Consider the following 22938-nt stretch of genomic DNA (forward strand, 5'->3'; position numbering starts at 1 on the left):
ATCATATTAATTGTATTTGTTAAATCTTCTTTTGACACAGAGGCTATATGTTTATGGGAGATTCATTTGATACTGCACTTTTTAAGCAGTCTTTTCAAAGAGTGTTTTCTAAAGACGCAAAGAATGAATTTAAAATGGCATTTGGTGTAAACATTGAAGTTAAGGTAAAAGTTATTTTCAAATTGTCTTTAATGGTTTTTGAAACCTTCTTTGCTGTTAAGTAATCGTCACCCGAGAACCAAGAGCCCTTATGTCCACATTTTGTGTTTTTTCTGTTTATTATCAATAAATGTTCAACAATCAATGGAGTATGTGTCAAATCTAATCTCAAGAATGATACAACTTTTAAAAAATATTTTAAAAAATAGTCGAACATTCTTGCAGAAAGTCTTTACAAATTAAATTTTAAAACTTGATTTTCTCAGAATAACAAAAAATGGACATACAGCCTCCTGGTTCTCGGCTGACATAATGTCATTTTTTTTTGTACAAAAAGAATTAAAATAAATTGTTTTGCAGCCCTGTACAAATGATGGTATCTGGAGCTTATTTTAGACTTATGGAACAAGCCAGAAGTCTAACTCTTTTTAAAGATTGAATCTAAACTATTTAGAATCAATCAGGTTGGCAATCAAAGTGCTCAGAGCATTAGATATATTTTTATTCATTCACGTTTGGCTGTGCTAGCTAACTGTACGATTATGTTTTTAAAATTGCCACCATTGGTTTCTACCACTCAGAAAGCTCCAAAATAATTATCTTGTTCTCTATATAGGGTCTCTAAATAAGACTTGATTTTGGTGGTATTTATTTTATACAACACCACTCCATTAAAATTAAGGAATTCAAAATTTATTAACGCAGCAAACTCTCCTACTGCTACCATTCTTTTTTCTTTTCTTTTTTTTTTCATTTTTTTTAGAATAATAAATTAGTTATTCTAATTTAGGTGAATTATCGTATCTACCTTAATAAATTTTTACTTTAATAAATAATTATTGTTAAATAATATTATAATGTAAATAATTATTATATAATAATATTAAATAATATAAAAAATATTAAAATATAAGTTTAATAAATTAAAAAATAAGTTTAACACTTTAAGTAAACGATAAAGTAAATGGTATATTGCATTGTAACTATTATGTACAGTAGTTTCAGTTTCAAATAACTAATGACTGCGTTGTTATTCAAAAAAAAAATGCTAGTATTTTTTTTTTAAATCTAAATTATATCATTTAAGTTTGAGTGTTTTAACCACTTAACGAACCTATTAATTTTCAAAAGTGTGTCAAAAACAAATCTATTTTTTTTTTTAATTGATTTTACTGTTTTAACCATGCAAAAAAGGAAAATAATAATAATTAATAAATTTTAATATATTTTAATAATTTATGACCTTCCTAATTGACCTTTGAAAACTTGCTCGACATATGTCGAGCATTGCAATATTGCATAAAATTCTTGCAAAATTCTTGAAAAATTGAAGTGAACCTAGTTGCAAACTTAATTTCCTCTATTTCTAAACAATAAAATATAAAGTTGATTTCAATAAATTTATAAATTTATGATTTTATTACTATCGTATTATCGTATATTTATTACTATCGTATTATCGTATCATTTATTACTATCGTGTATTATCGCACTCGTAATGTTGCCTTGCAACATTACGAGTGCGAGAAATACACGAATCTCCCTTGCATTGGTATTAGGAAAATCTCTATCGCCTTTCTGCAATGCATGCCGATTTGTTTCAGTGACAATAATATTGATTAGTTCATCGTCAAAATATAAATTCAAAAAGTCTAATGCATTTCCATCAGCAGGAATATTTTGGTTGCCGAAAACAAATGGAAACCTAGGATGAGGTATCGTTGGTTGAGGTTCAATTTGCCATGCACGCACGTCTGCAAGCGTAGGCTCATCTTCTTCAGAATCATCGTCTGAGAAACCTTCACTGTCACTGGAATCACTCCTCTCATCGTCAGACGAACTAACATGAACTGAGTCGGTATCGCCCAATAAACTTCCTTCGTCACTGTCGGAATCCATCATATTTATAAGTAACACAAAAAATGGGCACAAATAATTCAACAATGCAGGTTACGCAACAGATAATTCATGCAAAATTATCAATCACTTCAAAAAAAGTCACGAAACAATGCAATGCACTTCCAACCGCCCATGTGTAAACACTGGCGCGTGGCAGTCATAAAAAGAAGAGTTTATCGTACAGGAAGCGCATCAGATATCATAATAACCAATCAGAAGCTTTGCTCGACATATAGCGAGCTAGCTCTCAAAGTATACCAATTTTTGGTAATGCTCGACATATCTCGAGCAAATTCTTTTTGGCTAAAAAAGTTTGCTCGACATATGTCGAGCAAATTCGTTAAGTGGTTAAGATATAATTAAACTAAAAAAACTTGTTGCAGTTACAAAATTAAAACATCTGAAAATGTTTTGATAAAAGCAGTTTTTTAGAATAATTTTTTTGAATAATACAAATGCTTAGATACCATTTCACATCAATCAAAAAAAAAAAGTCTTTAATTAAAATAGTTGTTTCAGTTCTTTTTTAAAAGTATTTTAACTTTTGAATATTTATTGTAGACATCTAAGGAGTTGAAGATTTCTGGATGCATTGGACCATGTACTTCACTTGAAAAGAAAGGTCCAAACATTTCTGAGACGGTATGTTATTTAAGTTTTGTATAGTCTTAACATTTATATCCAATGTACCTATATACACTGTATGTCCTTATATAACACACACGCGCGCACACATAAATATATATATGTGTGTGTGTATATATATATATATATATATATCAACCCTCAGAATTAGGATTGGCATTCTGCAATGCTGACCTCAAAGTGTTTGAGGTTGGCATTGCTGAATGCCAATCCTAATTCTGACCTCGTTTCTATGTTTTATGGTAACCTTTTAATATCAAATTTTTTTGCGACCTTATGCTGACCTCTAACAGTTTGAGGTCAGCAATTTATTGCCAACCTCATTTTTCCTAATTCCGAAGGTTGATATATATATGGGCAATTCCACAACGGAAAATGAAAAATTTGTCAAATTTTATTCTCTTTTTGTTAACTTTTAGCAAATGAATACTGATGTAGACACATAAAAGTTTATTTAAAATATACCTTTAGTAATAAAATTAATTTATTTAATTGATTTTTATGCTTCCAAAAGTTACGGTTTTTCTCATTGTCGCATGATCAAAAAGTATCTTTAGAAAATGTTATTTTGAATGAATTTATTTGCATATTTGGAATTAGTTTAGCATGAAAATCATGCTAACATGTTCAAATTGTTGTTGGTCAGGTTTTATACTTTATAAAATACAAATATTTGCGGAATATAACAAAAGAGCTTTTGCAATTTTCATATATCGTAAGTTTACAAAAACATGATAACGTTTTGTTTTTTCTAAAATTTAGTTAAAAAACTTGAGTTTTTTAATAATATATGCGAGATAATATTAAATGTTATGTTTTTGCTTTAAATGCAAAAACATAACATTTAATATTATCTCGCATAAATATTAATATTATCAACATTTGAATAATGATGCTTAGTTAAAGCACATTTTTATTTCAAATTTGTGTAATGTAAGTTAAAACTACACGCATTTATTAAAGATCTGGCACTTTTTCCTTAAGTTTTTGTTACAAAGTGAGTTACGTCATTACCTCATTCTTATTTTGTCGCGCTGGTTTGACAAGGTTCTAAGTGAAACTCTTTATATTAGGAGAATTTAGAAAAAAATCTTTTTTTAATGTTTAATTAAAATTATTTATGTTATTGTTTTTTTATTTGTTTATGTATTCTTTTTTTGATTTGACATATAAATATAAATAAATAAATAAAAACAAGAATTATATAAATATTTTTATTCAGACATTAAAAAAAAAAATAGAAGAATAATTTGCTATTCTTCTATATTATAAAAAAATTAAAAAAAATCAGTTAAAACCTTTTTTATTTTTGTTTTAGTAAAACAAATCTTTTATAAATGCGATTAAAGGGGGTCATCCATAAAGTACGTCACCCTAAATTTCTTAATTCTTAACCCCTTCCTTCCTGTTACAAACGATCACATATACCTGAACCCTAAACTGTGATATTTTATGTCAAAAATGTTTTAAAAGATTTAAATGTAAATACTTTTTAAAAATTCAACTTAATGAAAATAAGGCAATACGTATAAACATGAAGTAAAAACTTCAACAAAGCAATGATTTTCTTAATTAGTACAAGTAAAGTTGTCTTACTAAAGTAATTTTTTAAAGTTGCTCTTGGTCTTGCGGAAAAACTGTTTTCGATTTGATAACTTTCATAAATTTTATGAAAAATCACTCTGGAAGAGTGCCGTCAGTTTTTAAAATTTCCTTTGTTAATTATTTTTAATAAATAAGTTCAACATTTTTGCAATTCTTTTGTTACGTAACTTAAACTCTTTTATAATAGATATAAAAATTCCACTATAATAATCGCTCTGTAATATAAGTTAAATAAATAGTATCAAAACGACCAGTTTATTTTCCTTAGCTGGTCACCTCTGATAAATTTTTATCTTGTGAAAGTTTCTAATACAAACCACTTTACTGATTCGCAGAAATCTGACCTAAAAGTTGAAGCATTTTTTTTACCTTATTTTCTGTGTAATGTAAGTGGCATTTTTAGTAATAAGTTCACCCATTTTCGGCCTACTCAAGACTTTTTAGCTTATTCTTTAGACTAACAACTTTTATACAAAATAGCTAAAAGTTTATTTTACCATTTAAATAGGCAAATATTTGATAAAGTTGTTGCGTGTGTAACGTAAGTTAAAAATAAAATTGCCCATGGGGACCCTTTTTTTACGTTTTTTACGGCAAATATAGTTTTTTTTTTTTTTTGCAAAAAAAAAACAATGATTTTCCGATAAAGTTCCGACAAAATATATATATATAGATAAAGATTATTTAAGTTTATTTTCAGCTTAGTAAATAAATAAATTTTTTTTAACAAGTATTACCACCACAGTATTTTATAAAATCACCCAGTGTATTATACAAAAAAAAGTTATTAATGTTTGTAAAAAAAATTTAGTGATAAAACAACAGAGATTTGGTTGAAAGAATCATAAGAATGCTTCTTAGTGATTTTGCCTAAGAATGAACTTAAAGTTAGAGGAAAAAATAAGTGTTTTTATCTTGTTGCTTTTTATATCTATATTTTTAGGAAATTGGTATTGGATCAACTTCTGCTTGGAAAGTCAGTGGAATGGATTCTAATACAACATATGCTTTTTTCTTTGAAATTACTAACTCGGTAAATCTTTTACTTTATGGACTAATAGCTGTTATTTTGTTGTTTAGATGCTAGTCTGATAAAGCAATGAATTTGATGAGATGAGCTAATATGCTCACCTTTTCTAACTAACATTTTAAGTTGAATTCTGTAATATTTTAAATAACTTTTGTATGTTTCTAGACTATATATTTGTGTAATATAATTAGAGTTATATAAGAAATGTTTATAGAAATTGGTTAATGGTTTTATTTTGATTAATTTTAGCATACTGCACCAATACCACAAGGTGGCCGTGGCTGTATACAATTTATCACACAATATCAACATTCTTCTGGCCAGCGCCGTGTACGTGTAACTACATGTGCACGCAATTGGGTAGATTCAGCAAACATGCATCATGTTCCTGCAAGTTTTGATCAAGAAGCATCTGCGGTCCTTATGGCACGTGTAGCTGTGCATCGCTGTGACAGTGATGATAATGTACAAGATGTCTTAAGGTGGTTAGATCGTATGCTAATTCGGCTTGTTCAAAAGTATGGAGAGTATAACAAAGATGATGCCATCTCTTTTCGCTTAGCTGACAACTTTTCTTTATATCCTCAGGTATTTTTCTATATGGAGTTTTTTTTACATATTCTGAAAGCTAAGTTTTTAACTCTTCTTCCTCTAATTCCATATTATGGAGTTAAAGAAAGAGAAATATATTGAAGTATCTAAGTATTTTGATAGATTCAATATGTTTAATTATAGGCCACTTTAGGTCAATATTAGTTAAGGTTAAGTATGTTAATTTATTCTTAAACTCTACGGGTTCAGGTTCAACAATTTTTGTGCAAAAATTTGAGTGTCAAGTTTCAGACATTTGAATACTTACATACCTTGATTGTTGTTTACACTTTTTACACATTTTTTGGTTATATCTACTTTTTTTTACTGCATTTCATTACATAATTGTTAGGGTAAATAATTTAGTAATAAGCTGTATCTATTTCATTGCTTTTTTTATTAATTTATATATATATTGATTTCCATTGTGTAACTCAAACCCAAACATGTTTTGATTGGACATTTTGTCCCGGGACTTTATAAAAAGTTAAGTTGAGCCTTGTATATATATATATATATATATATATATATATATATATATATATATATATATATATATATATATATATATATATATATATATATATATATGTATATATACGTAGGTATTTTGACCAGGAGAGTTCAGGTTTGGCAACGTTTCTCCAGGCTCCAGATTTTCAATAAAATTCTCCGGGTTTTTTCAAATTTTAAAACTATTTTCCGTTAGAATACAATTTGGCATATTCTTATGATTATTATGTTACTGAATTACGGAACGATTCTAACTGGTCAAGTACCAAAAAAATCTGGGTTGCCATTTTTAATGCAGTCAATAATCTAAGCGAAATAAAAAAAATAGTCTCTAAGACAATGTCCATTCCAATTAGTAATGCATTTGTGGAACACATTTTTTCTATCATGGAATCTGTTTGGAGAGGTGATAGGAACAGAATGTGATTGAATCTTGTAAAAGCCGAACTTGCCATTAGAATTAGTTTCGATATGACCTGGGAAGAATTTTTCTTACATTTAAAAGTTCTAGAGCAGAAATCTTTGGTGCAAAGTGATAAAAAGTACAATTTTAGAAAATAATACAAAAGATGTTCATCGTTCTTCATAATTTAGTTAGATATCTACTTATTATTTATTTAAGCCAAAATTATTTTATTTTATGTTAATTTTTCTTTAAATCTACGCGATTTTTTTTTATGTTACGATTGTTCAAGCGTACAAAATTTTGATTTAATAAAGTTAATTTTTCACATCAATTTTTTGTGTTATTGTCAGTTCTTAAAGCAAAATAGTGGAAAGTGTGCAACTCCAATACAACTCTTTGGTTATATGACAACTCGCTATATGACTATTATATTGCTATATGACTGTGTGTTTAACCATAAAGTTGCACATAGTGTGCTATTTTGCTTTCAGAACTGATGATACTAGCACAATTTTTTTTCTCTGGGCCAGCAATGTCTTAATGTTGGCAACCCTATATATATATATATATATATATATATATATATATATATATATATATATATATATATATATATATATATATATATATATATATATATATATATATATATATATATATATATATATATATATATATATATATATATATATATACGTATATATATCTATAAATATATATATATATATACGTATATATAAATATATACATATATATTAGCATATACATTAGTTTATATATAAATATATATATATGTGTGTGTGTATATATATATACATATAAACTAGCATATATACTAACATATATATATTTGTATACATATGTATATTAGCATATATGTTATTTTATATATATATATATATGTATATATACATATAAACTAACATATATATATTTGTATATATATATATATAAACTAACATATATATATTTGTATATATATATAAATATATATATATATATATATATATTAGCATATATGTTACTTTATATATATATATATATGTATATATATATATATATATACATATATATATATATGTATATACATATATATATGTATATATATGTATATATATATATATATATATATATACATACATATATATATATACATACATATATATATATATATATATATATATATATATATATATATATATATATATATATATGTATATATATATATATATATATATATATATATATATATATATCTTATATATATATATATATATATATATATGTACATATATATCTTACTGCTGATTTACAATCATCGACTAACAAATAGTCTGACTCACAGCAGAGTGCTGCTGCATCAACATTTGGCATGGAGCAGCAGTCTTTTCTTTCATTATTCTTCATTTTGTTCTTCTTTTTCTGAAAAGTCATATTTAATTAAAGTAAAAAAAATATGATAACAATTTGTTACATAAATATGCTATAGTAGATATTTATACATGCAGTATATATGTTAGTTTATGTATGTGTATATATATATATATATATATATATATATATATATATACACATACATAAACTAACATATCTAGCTAGTTAGTTATGTATGTGTATCTATATACACATACATAACTAACTAACTGGAGCTGCTCCCAAGCTAACTGGAGCAGCTCCTTTGGAGCTGCTCCAGATAGCTTGGGAACAGCTCCAAATGCTCCCAGATAGCTTGGGAGCAGCTCCAAATGCTCCCAGATAGCTCGGGAGCATTTGGAGCTGACTATATATATATATATATATATATATATAAATATATATATATATAAAATAGAGCAACTGTCACGACCGCTGAGAAAAAGCAAGTTTAAAAGTGAAATTAGCTTTTGAGGGAATTGAGGAATACCCAAAAAGGTAGAGAGTTATGCAGACTAGTTACTTCTATGGCTTTCTTACCAGCAAGTGTAGAGAGGCTATTTTCTGCACTTGAGTTTATATCAAGCAATCTTGATATAATCACTAAAACCTGATGTTTTATAAAATATTTATTATTTTGATTTGTTTCTTCTGGAGTAGTTCCAGAACCGCATACGTAGCAAGTATATAATTTCTTTCAGAGATATGCAAGCTGATAAAAGCACGCTTTAGCTGACCAATTATTTTGTTAGCTGATGAGTTAGCTTTACATGTTTGTGTTGAGGATTTAAAATCGTTAGATATTAAAAATCTTCTTCACAGGTAGTTTTTGCAGGATTGAATTGAGCATTAATAGTCATTAAGAATGTAGTTAGATTGTTTTTTATCAACATGCATAACTTTACATTTATTAATACTTAAACCCATTAGCCATGTATTATTCCAGTTAATAATGTTGTCTAGATCAGTTAATAACGTTGTCAAGATCGGTTTGGAGTTGACTTATACTGCTGTTGACATTATCTAAATTTATTTTTGCAAGTAGTTTAGTATTGTCTGCATACATTTTGGGTTGGGCAGATGGTTTATCAGGAAGGTCATTGATTAAATAATAATACAGGACCAAGAACAGACTCTTATAGAAGTCTGCTAACAACATCAGCACATTTCAAAACTAACTCACCAAAAACTACACATTGTGTTTGGTTAGATAGGAAGAAGTTTAGCCATTTATGAATTTAACAAAGCTTGGCCCTAAGACACTTGATTTTGCAACTGAATTTCAAACAACAAACCGAATAAAGTAGTTTAGTATTGTCTGCATACATTTTGGGTAGGGCAGATGGTTTATCAGGAAGGTCATTGATTAAATAATAATAATACAGGACCAAGAACAGACTCTTATAGAAGTCTGCTAACAACATCAGCACATTCCAAAACTAACTCACCAAAAACTACACATTGTGTTTGGTTAGATGGGAAGAAGTTTAGCCATTTATGAATTTTGCCTTGAATTACTTATTCCAAGCCTTGAAATACTTATTCTAAAAATATTTTGTGAGGGACTTAATCTTAGGCTGTGCAAAGTACAGAAAGATTATTCGGTTTGTTGTTTGAAATTCAGTTGCAAAATCAAGTGTTTTTAGGGCCAAGCTTTGTAATTAACAAAGCCATGTTGATTTGGATTTATTAATTTATTTGCATTTAAGTGATTCATTATAGCATTTTTTATTGTGTTTTATTATCATTACCTTGCATGCTACTGATGTTAGAGATATTTTGATCATCAGTAGGCTCATCAGTAAGCTTCCTGATGATACTCATCATACTGATAGCAAAACAAATTGTTGAAGAAAATTAGATAAGTGTTTTTACCAATTTATATATATATATATATATATATATATATATATATATATATATATATATATATATATATATATATATATATACATACATACATACACATTTATACATATATATATTTATACCCCCCCCCCCCCACGTGACATCTATTCTTGCTGGTCCTATATATATATATATATATATATATATATATATATATATATATATATATATATATATATATATATATATATATATATATATATATATATATATATATATATATATATATATATATATATATATATACATACATACATATATATTTATACATACATATATATTTATACATACATATATATTTATACATACGTATATATTTATACATACGTATATATTTATACATACGTATATATTTATACATACGTATATATTCATACATACGTATATATTTATATACACAGTTAAAAACAAAAATTAAAATGTATTTTACTTTGTTTAGTTTATGTTCCATCTAAGACGGTCACAATTTCTGCAGTACTTTAACAATAGTCCAGATGAAACCGCATTTTATCGCCATTATCTTGATAAAGAAGATGTTACAAATTCATTGATTATGATCCAACCTATACTTTATTCATACTCATTTCATGGTCCTCCAGAACCCGTTTTATTGGATTCGAGTAGCATTCAACCAGATACTATATTATTACTTGATACCTACTTTTTAGTTCTTATACAAAATGGTGAAGTAAGTTAGTTTTTTTGTTTATCTTCTTTATATTTTATAATTATTTTTTCTCTTGTTTATGCAACCTGTTTTTATTGTTATGTACAATCAGACAATTCAAGCGTGGAAAAATATGAACTATCAAGACGATCCAGCATATGAAAATTTCCGTCAGTTGTTGCAGGCACCTATCGACGATGCTCAAGAGTTACTGCAAAATCGATTTCCAGTACCAAGATATGTTGAAACTTATCATGGTGGAAGCCAGGTATTGCTTCATTAACCTAATTTAATAAATGTTTCCATTTTGTTACTATATTTGTACAAGCGAAGCTAGGCCACTAAAAGTATCGGAATTAAATTTACTTGTTCGACTCGAATCGATATTTTATTTGAATAACTAGAGATGAAAGAACTATTTTTTTGATTGATTTTATTTTTTGTTTAAGGCTCGGTTCCTTTTATCCCGAGTAAACCCAAGTCAAACTCACAATAACATGTATATGATGAGCGGTGGAGATACAGGATCTGCGATATTAACTGATGACGTCAGTCTTCAAGTATTTATGGATCATTTGAAAAAACTTGCAACCTCTTCGGCAACATAAATGAAAAAATCGTTTAGGAATAAAATTTAAATGTAATTTATTTTTGCGGTACTTTTTATACTCTATGATGTTTTGAGTTTTATCCAATGCTGAGTTCTAACGATTTTAGCTGCATAAACGTGAAAAGTTCAAACGGTTATTTTTATAACAACATTAGCGATCTTAAGTTGTTAGGATGGAAATAAATTAAATGTTTTTTTTATCTTACTAGGCCAAATTTCTGCGGTGTTTTAGAATTGTTGACTCGTTTAAATTCATGATGTTGTATATATATATATATATATATATATATATATATATATATATATATATATATATATATATATATATATATATATATATATATATATTATATATATATATATATATATATATATATATATATATATATATATATATATATATATATATATATATATATATATATATATATATATATATATATATATAGATATATATATATATAGATATATATATATGTGTTATAAAATATTTTATCAAATTACAATCATCTAACTTGCTGACTAAAGGCATTCTTATTTTATATTTATTGAAGAGAAAATATTACAAAATTTCAATGAAACATAATTTATTCAAAAGAGTTTTTTATAATCAAACAACAAAAATAACAAAAGTTTTAATTTAATCACTCAGTTTTAAAATTTTTGAGCTGGCTCCTTGTAAAAGCGTGTAGTGTTTAGCTTTGAATAATTATTTTTAAAGATATTTGACAAAATTTTAAAACTTTACATACACATATTCTTGAAATAACCCAGAAAAAAATAAACTGTTGATTAATTTAAAGTAGTAAGATAAGGAATGCAAATAAACTGGCAAAGTCAGATTCAGTGCAATAAAAAGTACATAACAAAAGAAAGTAAATTGACTTTAAATGTCAGTTGACTTTTTCAAACCACCTCTATCTTAGTCTTTAAAATAAGCACCATACTCATTACAAAATGAATATGTATCAGTGTCAAGATACTCATAAACAATCTTAAATTGAAGGTAACCACCAATGTTTACTAAAGCCATTTTAACAGTTAAACTAGACTAATATTTTCAAAGAATCAAATATTTCACTTTCTTTTTGTGTTAGTTGCTTCTAACAGTTCATGCAAGTATGACCAACGTGAAGCTCACGAAAGTCTGAATCATATTGTAAAAGTAGTTTTGAGCGCTCAATTTTAGTTTTTTCTAAAACTTGTTGAACCGAAATAAAATACGCACCACCAGACCGCGATTTTGACGCAAATTACTAAATGCTTTTTCAATAGTGTCAGATGCAAAGTCACCAAGTTTTACAAATTCGTGAGATGTACTTTTTAAATATTTTGCTAACTCAACTATTTCCTTTAAGGTGGAAAACCCCTGAAAAATTTTTTTTTAAGTAAATATCGACATTTTATAAATTTAACTTCATATACATGAAGTAAATAACAAAATTAACTGAAAAAAACAAAAACAAATTTTTTGGGGTAAAATGGTAGCTGTAGCAGGTGCGAATAACACCAAAATATTGAAAGACCCCGGCCAACGTATCTAAAGATGTACACAATTTTAGAAAAATCTTTTTTTGCATACTTGTTCTAACAAGGTAGTTCTGTGATATGCGCGAAGCAGATTTTTCATAATAATTTTTAATAGGCTTATATATTGAATCGAAGTACATGTCAAAAATTTGACCAAATTTTACGACTTAGTTGACCTATTTAAGGACTAGATTCAATTTTTAAAAAAATCTATTACGTTTAAATCACAGAAGACAATCAAACAAATTCATACTTAAAGTATGCTGGCCGGCGTCTTAAAAACTCTCTATCTGAGAAAAACTGCTTTTAAAAATGCTAACATAAAAAATTTCAAAGTAGTGTAAATAAATATGCAAATCTATATATAATAAAAAAAGTTAACTCTTAAAATGCACCAGTTTGATATGGGTTTTGCTCTTTTTCAATAGATTCGTCATTTCGACTCTTTTTACCACGAATTACTTGTCTGCGTTTCTTTGCTTGTTCTGTGTTTTTATAAGGCTAACTATAATCGCTTTTGAATAATTTTCTTACATCCTTCTAACAAATACTTTCCAGGTCATAAATTCATTTTTTCTAAAATTAAAACACTAGCTTGTCTACCAATGTTAAAATAGGTAACTGCATTAAAAGTGCCAAATTGAAGATGTGTAAGCGAGACATAAAGGCCTTTTGGAATACATCCCATATTGTCATGTTAAAAGACTCATTGTTTTGGGTAAGATGATGCAGAAATTTTTTTAAAAGAATGTCACTACTTAATTCATCATAAATTGGCTTAAGTTTCCAAACAATATGAGGAAAAAGTAAATTTTCATTTTTTGATGAAGCAACATGATAAAGTGAAGCTCTTACAGCAGATTTCATAGTATTTAAATTATTTTTGTTTTGGCGAATTGTAATGCCATAATAATTTTGGAGACGATCGATAGTTGCATTGGCAAACTTTCCACGACCACCAAGATCTTTTTCTTTTTTTTTTAAATTACGTAAATGTGTTCCAACTCTTTTTTGCACAAGGCCAACACATTCAAATTTATTTATAAGAACACCTTGATAAACATTTTTTACAGCATTATAACCTTGCTATCTCCATCACCATAGAAATCAGTATATCGTAGATTATGTTTTTCAATAGATCTACTCCATATTCTGCAGGTTTTCTCTGGCTCCATTTCACCAGGTAATATTTGGTAATTAAAAGTACATTTATGTTTATTATGCCATTTTTCATAGGCTAATGGGCTTTCTTTCTTTAGATGTTCTTTATAAAAACGTGCTTTACATACATATATTTTGAGAAAAACATTAAAATCTGAAGTATGTAACAGCAAATAGATTTTAATATTTTAAAAATAGCAATCTTTTATAATATGTAATATATATATATAATATAGTATGTAGTATATATATTATATATATATATATATATATATATATATATATATATATATATATATATATATATATATATATATATGTATTATATATATATATATATATATATATATATATATATATATATATATATATATATATATATATATATATATATATATATATATGTATATATATATATTATATACAATATAGTATGTAATATATATATATATATATATATATATATATATATATATAATATATATATATATATATATTTATATACATATATGTACGTATGTATGTATGTACGTATGTTTTGTGTATACATATATATTAAATAAGGTGGGCGTTTATAAACACACATACAAACATATATGTGCATATAAGCTTATAGTATATATTCATATACGCAAACTTAAAAAAAAACAACCAAATTGTATACTTAACTTGTTCATAGCTTCAACATCTATTACTAAGCCTGTTTCCATTGAAATAACAGAAATAACACCATTGTTTGAAGAACAGCCTCGTCGCTACCAATTGCCATCACATGATACTGCAACATCAATAACATTGGGCACATGGTCTGGAATAGAATTTAAAACAAGATTACTCTTTAAGTCTTTTAATTTTTGAGCAGCATCCATCATAGTGTCTTCAGCTACAGATTTTACTGCATTAGTTAGTTTTATAACAATTTTATTATAATTATTAGGAGTCATTGGTTTAGGCATGTCCATTAATGAGACAAATCTTGAGAATCCAGAATAGCCTTGACCACATGATCTCATAGCTTATACAGCCCTGGTTTTAATATCAAAACTTTTTTGTATATTCAAAATTGAGGTGTAAAATTCTCTTGAATAATCACATACAGAGCAGTTAACATAAAGACAAGATGCTAGACTTTTTCTCTTGTTTTCATTTTCAGAGAGAAACAACTTAGATGACATACATTCTGGACATCTAAGGGTAGAAACTGCAGAATTTAGTATTTCTAAATCTATAAAACGGTATCCAGTAACTATATTACTAGATAACTTTGGTCTTGATGACAAAATTTTTTTTATTTTTCTAGCAGAAGCACATATTTCATTAGAATTAATAAAGTTAAAATCAACTGGTTTCTCCATATTTATATTTACATCTTTAACACTTGTAGTAACATTTATGTTCATATCTACAATATTTGATTCCATATTACATCCACATTAACATTATTTACAACTAACTTCTTTTTTACATTCAAATATTTTTTTTAATTATTTTTAGTTCTTTGTTTAACTCTGCAAGCCTTCGCCCATTGTAGAAGATTTATGATATATTTATGAGCTTTCCAGTAACTGTTTTAAACAATGGAAAATACAATTTACAAAAAAAAATTGGATTTTGGACTATTTTTTAGTAAAGGTAAAAAATAGTGCCGTTGCTATGGCGGTTGTTAAGGAAGCTTAAAATACTAGGGTTCAATAAAATCTATTTTAATGAAGATCTATAGCGAATTTTCAAAAATGGTTTTCAGATTGTGAAACTCTAATAAATTTTGCACAAAACAAGAAAATAAAATTTTTTTTCAAAAATTTCATATTTCTGAGGGGTTTTCCACCTTAAGGTATGGACTATTGCTTTACATGTATCAACAATCAGTATTATAATTCTTTTTTTTTTCCATTATGGCAATTCATATCTTCACAGATTTGTGATAATAAAATTATCTGTTGCAGATGAAGATCATCTGATCTGGTGATTCAATAACAGATCTAAATGGGTCTCTTAACCTTTTATCATCACCCAGTTATTGGACATAATTTTCCATGCATCTGTAAACTTTTTTAGAAATACAACAGTTCCTTTAACATTGGTTTGGTCTATTTTAGGATGTGTTGATAAAGCAAAAAGTGTTTTATCACAAAAAACTCTCAAACACAAAGAAACATTTTGTCACTCGGGTTTTGGAAAGATTGAAGCTGTATTTAAACAAGAAAGAGTCGCAAGTATCTTACTTTCTATCTTGTAATGGTTCTTAAGATTATCCCACCTTGCAGTTAAATTATCATTATTGTCCTTAAACTGAATTTTTAGAGTTTTTTTAGTAATCCGATTATTTTTTATGTATTTCCATATATGAACATAATCGTAAAGTAAAAAGATGTTGTTTTTAGTCAGCCATGGTTTCTCTTCAAAAGTTTCAAAGAAAAAGAGAAACTTTACATTGATTTTACTATTGCCACATAATCGCAACACAGCTTCTATTTGCATTTGAAATTGATCCAAGTATTAAATCAACTACTTCATACTGAAAACCTGAATCAAGACAAAATACTGGAACCATGCATATTATAAAAATAAGTCCATCAAAAAGACATTTAATCATAACAGTTAAGTTCTCCACCGTGATAAGTTAATGAAGCTACTATATACTTTATCAACTACTTATCATATACTTTATCAACTATTAAAATGCACTGTCGTTGTCGGTTAGTAAGTTTGCAAAAAACATAAAATAATAGCAAAATAAATTCATCATTTTTTAATTTTGAAGCTTTTGGTATCAATTTTTGTAGAGTACAAACACTGGGAATTGATAATCATTTCGAATTTGTTTATAAAGTGCACTTAAAACAGAAAAATATTCAAAAGCTCAAACAATAGTGTTTGAAGAATATAGCGTATCACCAATACTTAAAATTTTCATAGAAGATAAACTTTCTATAATAACTTGTTTTTTATTGATAACTCAATATTAGTCAAATATCTTATAGCTTCAGCCAAATTCAACCATTTGTCTAGAAGTTACATGATTTTTAGACAAACTTGTTACAGTGCATAAGCATATACAATGATGCGTCTCATATCTTAAATTAGAAAAAAGATTGAGTATGAACCTTTAAATATTCAGATAACAAAAAATTGTAACAATTAATTAATTTTTTTTTATATACCTAACAATTTAAAGAAAGCTTATCTCACTTTTGTAAACCACAGTAAAATTCAATAGATTGAAAACAAATCTTTTCATTACATTTGTAGATATACACTTGAATAAATCTTTTGGTTTTTTTTTTTTTTTGGTAATGAATAATCAAACTATAATTATTATAATTCAATATATGATCATTATAATTCAAAGAGTCCATGGCTTTGAAAGTCTCAAGTTGATCAGCTTGTACATTTCTTGCACCAGTTGATAAAGTTGTAACTCTTGTTTTTGGAGGTGCAGTTGGTAAAAGGCTGGACTTAACACAATGAAAAATGTAAGACGGAGAAGAGGGTCTTTCCCTACCATAAACATTAATTTTTTTTAAATTTATAGGCCAATGTTCGGAACATACAACAGTGTATTTGCTATCCGGAATGCTGCATCTAGAAATACTTTTTCTTCTTCTAATTTTAAGCAACTATATTCACATTAGGCAAATTTTTGTTACTTATTCGGCTTCCAGTTATTTTTACGGTTTGCACACTTAGAGGCCTGTGTTTTAGGTAGGCGTGTAGATATATATATATATATATATATATATATATATATATATATATATATATATATATATGTATGTATATATATATATATATATATATATATATATATATATATATATATATATATATATATATATATATATATATATACATATATATATATATATATATATATATATATATATATATATATATATATATATATATATACATATATATATATATATAGATATACATATATATATATATATATATATATATATATATATATATATATATATATATATATATATATATATATATATACTATATATATATATATATATATATATATATATATATATATATATATATATATATATATATATATATATATATATATATATATATATATATATATATATATATATATCTATATGATCTTTTACTTTTACTAAACGCATTGAGAAAAGGCTAAGTAAAGTTTTTTTTTTTTATTCAATCCGAACAAGACTGCAAGCAACCACTATTAAGTTGGAAGTTATTAGAAGAAAAGAATAGAGTTATAGAGCAAGGAAACGGTTGACAGAAGACTTGAAAAGTTGAAGGTTGTATAAGTCTGGAAAACGTGAAACGAGAGTTCGAAAGGATCAAGGTGCGGGGGAAAAAGCTTGACAAATAAAAGTTTTAAGAGCATGCAGGGACAAATACAGTAAAAGAATGAGACTTTGCTGAATGACGAGTCAAGCGAGAATGAGCTTTAGTTAATGGAACTACAGGTGATAGCTCTTTTAAGCAGCGACCATGATAGTATTGGTAAAAAAGAGAAAGAGATGCAACTTTACGACGATGAGAAAGAGCTTAGCAGATAGAGCGGGTCCAAATATGTTTTCAAAGCATTTTTGGACCTTGTCTAGAAGAGAAAAAGAAATACTGCTTCAAGAATCGATATTGGTAAGAATATCGGTATCGATTTGCATTGTTTTCAAAAAAAATAGGCGCAATAAAATTTTGTTGCTTGAACCATATTTAAACTACAATAAAATAAAAACTAAAGAAGATATTGAACAATTTTTTTTTGTTATTTGCGAGAAAAATCTTTTTTAAACAAACCTTGCATCTTGGATGGCATACTAAAACGTAAAATTGTAAATAAAAACGTTATCAAACATAATAGCAAAAAATATCAATAAAAAAACTAATATGTAAAAAATTAAAGCTACAATAAAAATATAAAAGCGTTATCAAACATATATTATATAAAAAAATGTAAAACGTATAAAATATGAAAAAATATAAACAATAACAAACGTATAAAATATAAAAAAATATAAAAACGATATCAAACATAACAAAAAAAATCAATAAAAATAACGTCTAAGCTAGTATTTAAAATATCTTTTTTGCATCGATTTTACTACCTTATTTGTTTTCATCCATGCTTTTACTTTACAAGCTGTGTGGGCAGGCACCATATCTTGTTGAAATTGCCATCATTCGTTTCGATCAATTATCATGTCCACTGATGGAATTATGCAGTTCCCTAGCGTTTCTATATATGCATATTGCTTTATTCGACCTGTATAAATGTTACACACTCCTACTCTGTTAAATTAAAACAGCCCCAAATACCAACACTTTGCCGCCAATTTGCAATCTCTGTACAGCAAAGCGATTACTATACTTTTCCAAATTAGATCTTATTTTTATTAATTATTTATGAACGTGTTATGGTTGTTTTAAATGGATGCCATGTTTACTTAAATAGATGCAAAAACCGTTAAGTGTGATTGTTTATGTGCGTGTAATTGTTCGTGCATTAGAAATCCTAGTTATTGCCAAACGGGCTCTGGAGAACTTCACATCTTCCCAACCAACACAACTCAGAAAAAAGTTACGCCTGGTTTCTGTTACGTGTTTAAAACAAACAAAAAGATTAACAAGTGCCAAAAATGGTTTTCATTCCGTGAAATTAACTACTTTTATTTTCCATAAATACCAGTTGAAATATTAACGGTTTTATCGTTACGGAAACATAGTATTATATTATATTAACTTTCCGTAAGGAATGTGAAACCGCTGATGAAAGCATTTAAATTTGACTTTAAAACCTCAAAAAATACGAGCTAAACTTGCGTAAAAATGCTAGTAATATACAGATGAATACAACCAGAGGCACAACACTCCAATGGTTTTCTTTCTTATCTTCAAAATAGAAAACAATTTGTTTCTATTAATGGAATAGAATCTGAATTAATAAAATCAACAAATGGTGTCCCACAAGGCTCTGTATTAGGACCATTACTTTTCCTACTCTTATTAATGATCTTAATACCTCTCTGAAATTTTCCACTGCTTACCACTTTGAAGATGACACCAATCGGCTTTTAATAAACAAATCACTTAAAAAGATACGCAAAAATATTAACCATGACTTAGCGAATCTACTCCAGTGGCTTCTATCCAATAAATTATCACTTAATTCCAAAAAAACTGAATTTATTACCTTTAAATCAAGTCAAAAAAAAAATTAAAAAGCACCCAAATTTTAGATTAAGTGGTCAAAAAATAGATACTGTGAATTTTATCAAGTATCTTAGTATCAAAATTAATTCCAATTTAAGTTTTGCATCCCATTTTCAAGACTTAGCACTGAAACTAAGCAGGTCCAACGGTATGTTGGCAAAAGTTCGACATTATCTTAATTTTGAAACGCTTCTTATCATATATCATGTGGTTTCTGAGTCTCATCTTAGATATGCTTGTTAAATATGGGGACAAATCTGATCTCTACAACTTAAAAGATTATCTCACCTCCAAAATATAACCCTAAAAATAATCTATTTTCAGCATTTTAACTCTGATTCTAATATCCTCTACTACATATCAAAGATATTTAAGTTAAAAGACCTTATTCAACGCTCCAACTGTTTGTTTGTTTGGAAACAGCAACATAAACCTTACCTCCTCCATTTACTGATTTTTTTACTTATAAAAAAATTAATCGTTACTAACTTCGATCAGTTAAAAGCTTCAAATTATCTATACCTAAACATAGAACTGTTTGTTATGGACATGAATCGATTAAATATCAGAGCATATGCACATGGAATAGTCTCCCCTCACAGTTAAAATCTCTACCTACATTTTCCAAATTTAAAAACAATCTGTTTAATTTAAACAACTCTCACTAAAATATATATTGCTATTTTTTATCATTGCTTTTATTATTATTGCTGTTATTGTTGTTATTATTATTATTAATATCATTTTTTTTAACTATTATTATTATTACTATTATTAATAGAATTGTTATCGTTAGTATTATTATTATTTTGATTATTATTACCAATAACTGGAGTTTTTATTATTGTCTATTATTACTGATATTTATATTACTATATTATTTACAATGTTGTTACTGTATATTATTATAATCTACTTCTTTCATTACTATATACTTTAATTAGGTATATAAAAGTCTTTTATTCTAGATAGATGTATAAAAGTAATTTGAATTTTGTCCTAAATTTATCAAACTTCTTACTTAATTATCATGCCATAAAGTTTTTCGTTTAAGTATGTACTGTTTTACGTTTTTTGTTTTGTTTTGTTTTTGGTTTTTTATTTTGGTGTTTTAGTTTTTATTATGGTGTTTACTTAAAATTAGTACTTGTACTATAAGTAAATATTCCATGAAATGTAAAATCTATTTCAGAATACATTTGATCTGATTTGATTTGGTTAGATATTTTTTGTTTACGCTAGGATCGTGACAGACACGTGTTTATACAGGTTTTAATTCCGAAAAAGAAACTAGATGTGTCGGTTGGGTTGTAACCTTCATCTTTTTTTGTACTTTCATTATTGCGCGATTGTGACCTTTGTACACATATTAATAAAAATATTTGAATGCTTGCATAGAAAACAAAACTTTACATTAATATGGCAATTATATTTTTTATAGAATTATAATGATTATATCGAACGATTCATTCGTCACCAATAACGTGTTTTTCTTCAAGTTCCATAGGTATTACATATTAAACTTTATCAACTAAACTATGGCTTATATTTCTTCATTAAAATGATATACATATATAAAAATTGCTCACCTCTAAGTATTCAATTCGATTAGTGTATTTATTTCCAAAGGGTTGCTTATAATTTATTAGTTACAAACTCGATGTTACATCCTATACTAGCAAATGTGAATTATTTCGGGTCCCAGAGGTGGAAAAATTTTTTCAAATAAGTCGATCTTCCAATAAAGTTAAAAGTTTGATTGACTGATTTTATCAAATAAGGAAGTTATTATTTACATTTAAAAAAATGTGAAAAAAGATTCTGTTTCCTAAAATATTCAGGAACTGATAAAGTTATTGAGATGACATTTTTTGGGTATGTTAATAAAAGGGCAAAGAACAATTCAAAGCAACAATTATAAAACTGGCGTTCAACGCCAATTTTATAACATAGGTAAGGAAGGAGGCGTGAAGTTCCTCTAAAATGCTCGTCCGCGGTGCTCTGTGATAAGCTCGTAAGGACTCTTTGGAGCACCTAAAACTAAAAAAAAGTAAAATAAATACATTTTTAAAGCTTATTCTGAGAAGGGAAGGAGGCAACAAGGATTTGTTTAAGGATTTATGCAATATATTTTATTTGTATTTTTTTTTTCTGCATTTTTTTGTTCAAAGCATGTCGTAAAATTTCAGTTTTAAATTTATATTTATTTTTAAAAGGAATACTTATTTTTTATTTTACTTTTATTTTATTAAAATTTGTTAAGTTTCAATGATTTGAAGTCTAAATTATCAAATTTATCTTTAAAACGCGAGGAGGCTGAATAAGTGCGAATTTCATAACTGCGAATCTGCATAAGTGCGAAGCAGTTGCAAAGACTGGCATAAGTGCGAACTGGCACAAGCGCGAACTGGCATAAGTGCGCCGAAAGAATTTGCAAACATTGGCATAAGTGCAAACTGGCATAAGTGCGAACTGGCATATGTGCGAATCAATTGCAAAAACTGGCATAAGTGCGAACTGGCACAAGCGCGAACTGGCATAAGTGCGCCGAAAGAATTTGCAAACATTGGCATAAGTGCGAATTGGCATAAGTG

The 22938-nt window shown here is 26.8% G+C and overlaps 1 protein-coding gene across 1 annotated transcript in view; it reads left to right on the forward strand.

Moving 5' to 3' along the window:
* The window catches only part of LOC100210272 (protein transport protein Sec23B), a 43043-nt gene extending 31534 nt beyond the window's left edge, over window positions 1-11509 (forward strand). The window contains exons 12-18 of the mRNA XM_065804768.1: window positions 41-164; window positions 2620-2700; window positions 5252-5341; window positions 5588-5926; window positions 10609-10857; window positions 10949-11104; window positions 11286-11509. Of these exons, the coding sequence (XP_065660840.1) occupies window positions 41-164; window positions 2620-2700; window positions 5252-5341; window positions 5588-5926; window positions 10609-10857; window positions 10949-11104; window positions 11286-11444 (1198 nt within the window). The 3' untranslated portion in view covers window positions 11445-11509. The remainder of the gene's footprint in view (window positions 1-40; window positions 165-2619; window positions 2701-5251; window positions 5342-5587; window positions 5927-10608; window positions 10858-10948; window positions 11105-11285) is intronic.
* The last annotated feature ends 11429 nt before the right edge of the window (window positions 11510-22938 follow it).

The sequence above is a fragment of the Hydra vulgaris genome, chromosome 09, assembly GCF_038396675.1.
Source record: "Hydra vulgaris chromosome 09, alternate assembly HydraT2T_AEP".
Taxonomy (NCBI): domain Eukaryota; kingdom Metazoa; phylum Cnidaria; class Hydrozoa; order Anthoathecata; family Hydridae; genus Hydra; species Hydra vulgaris.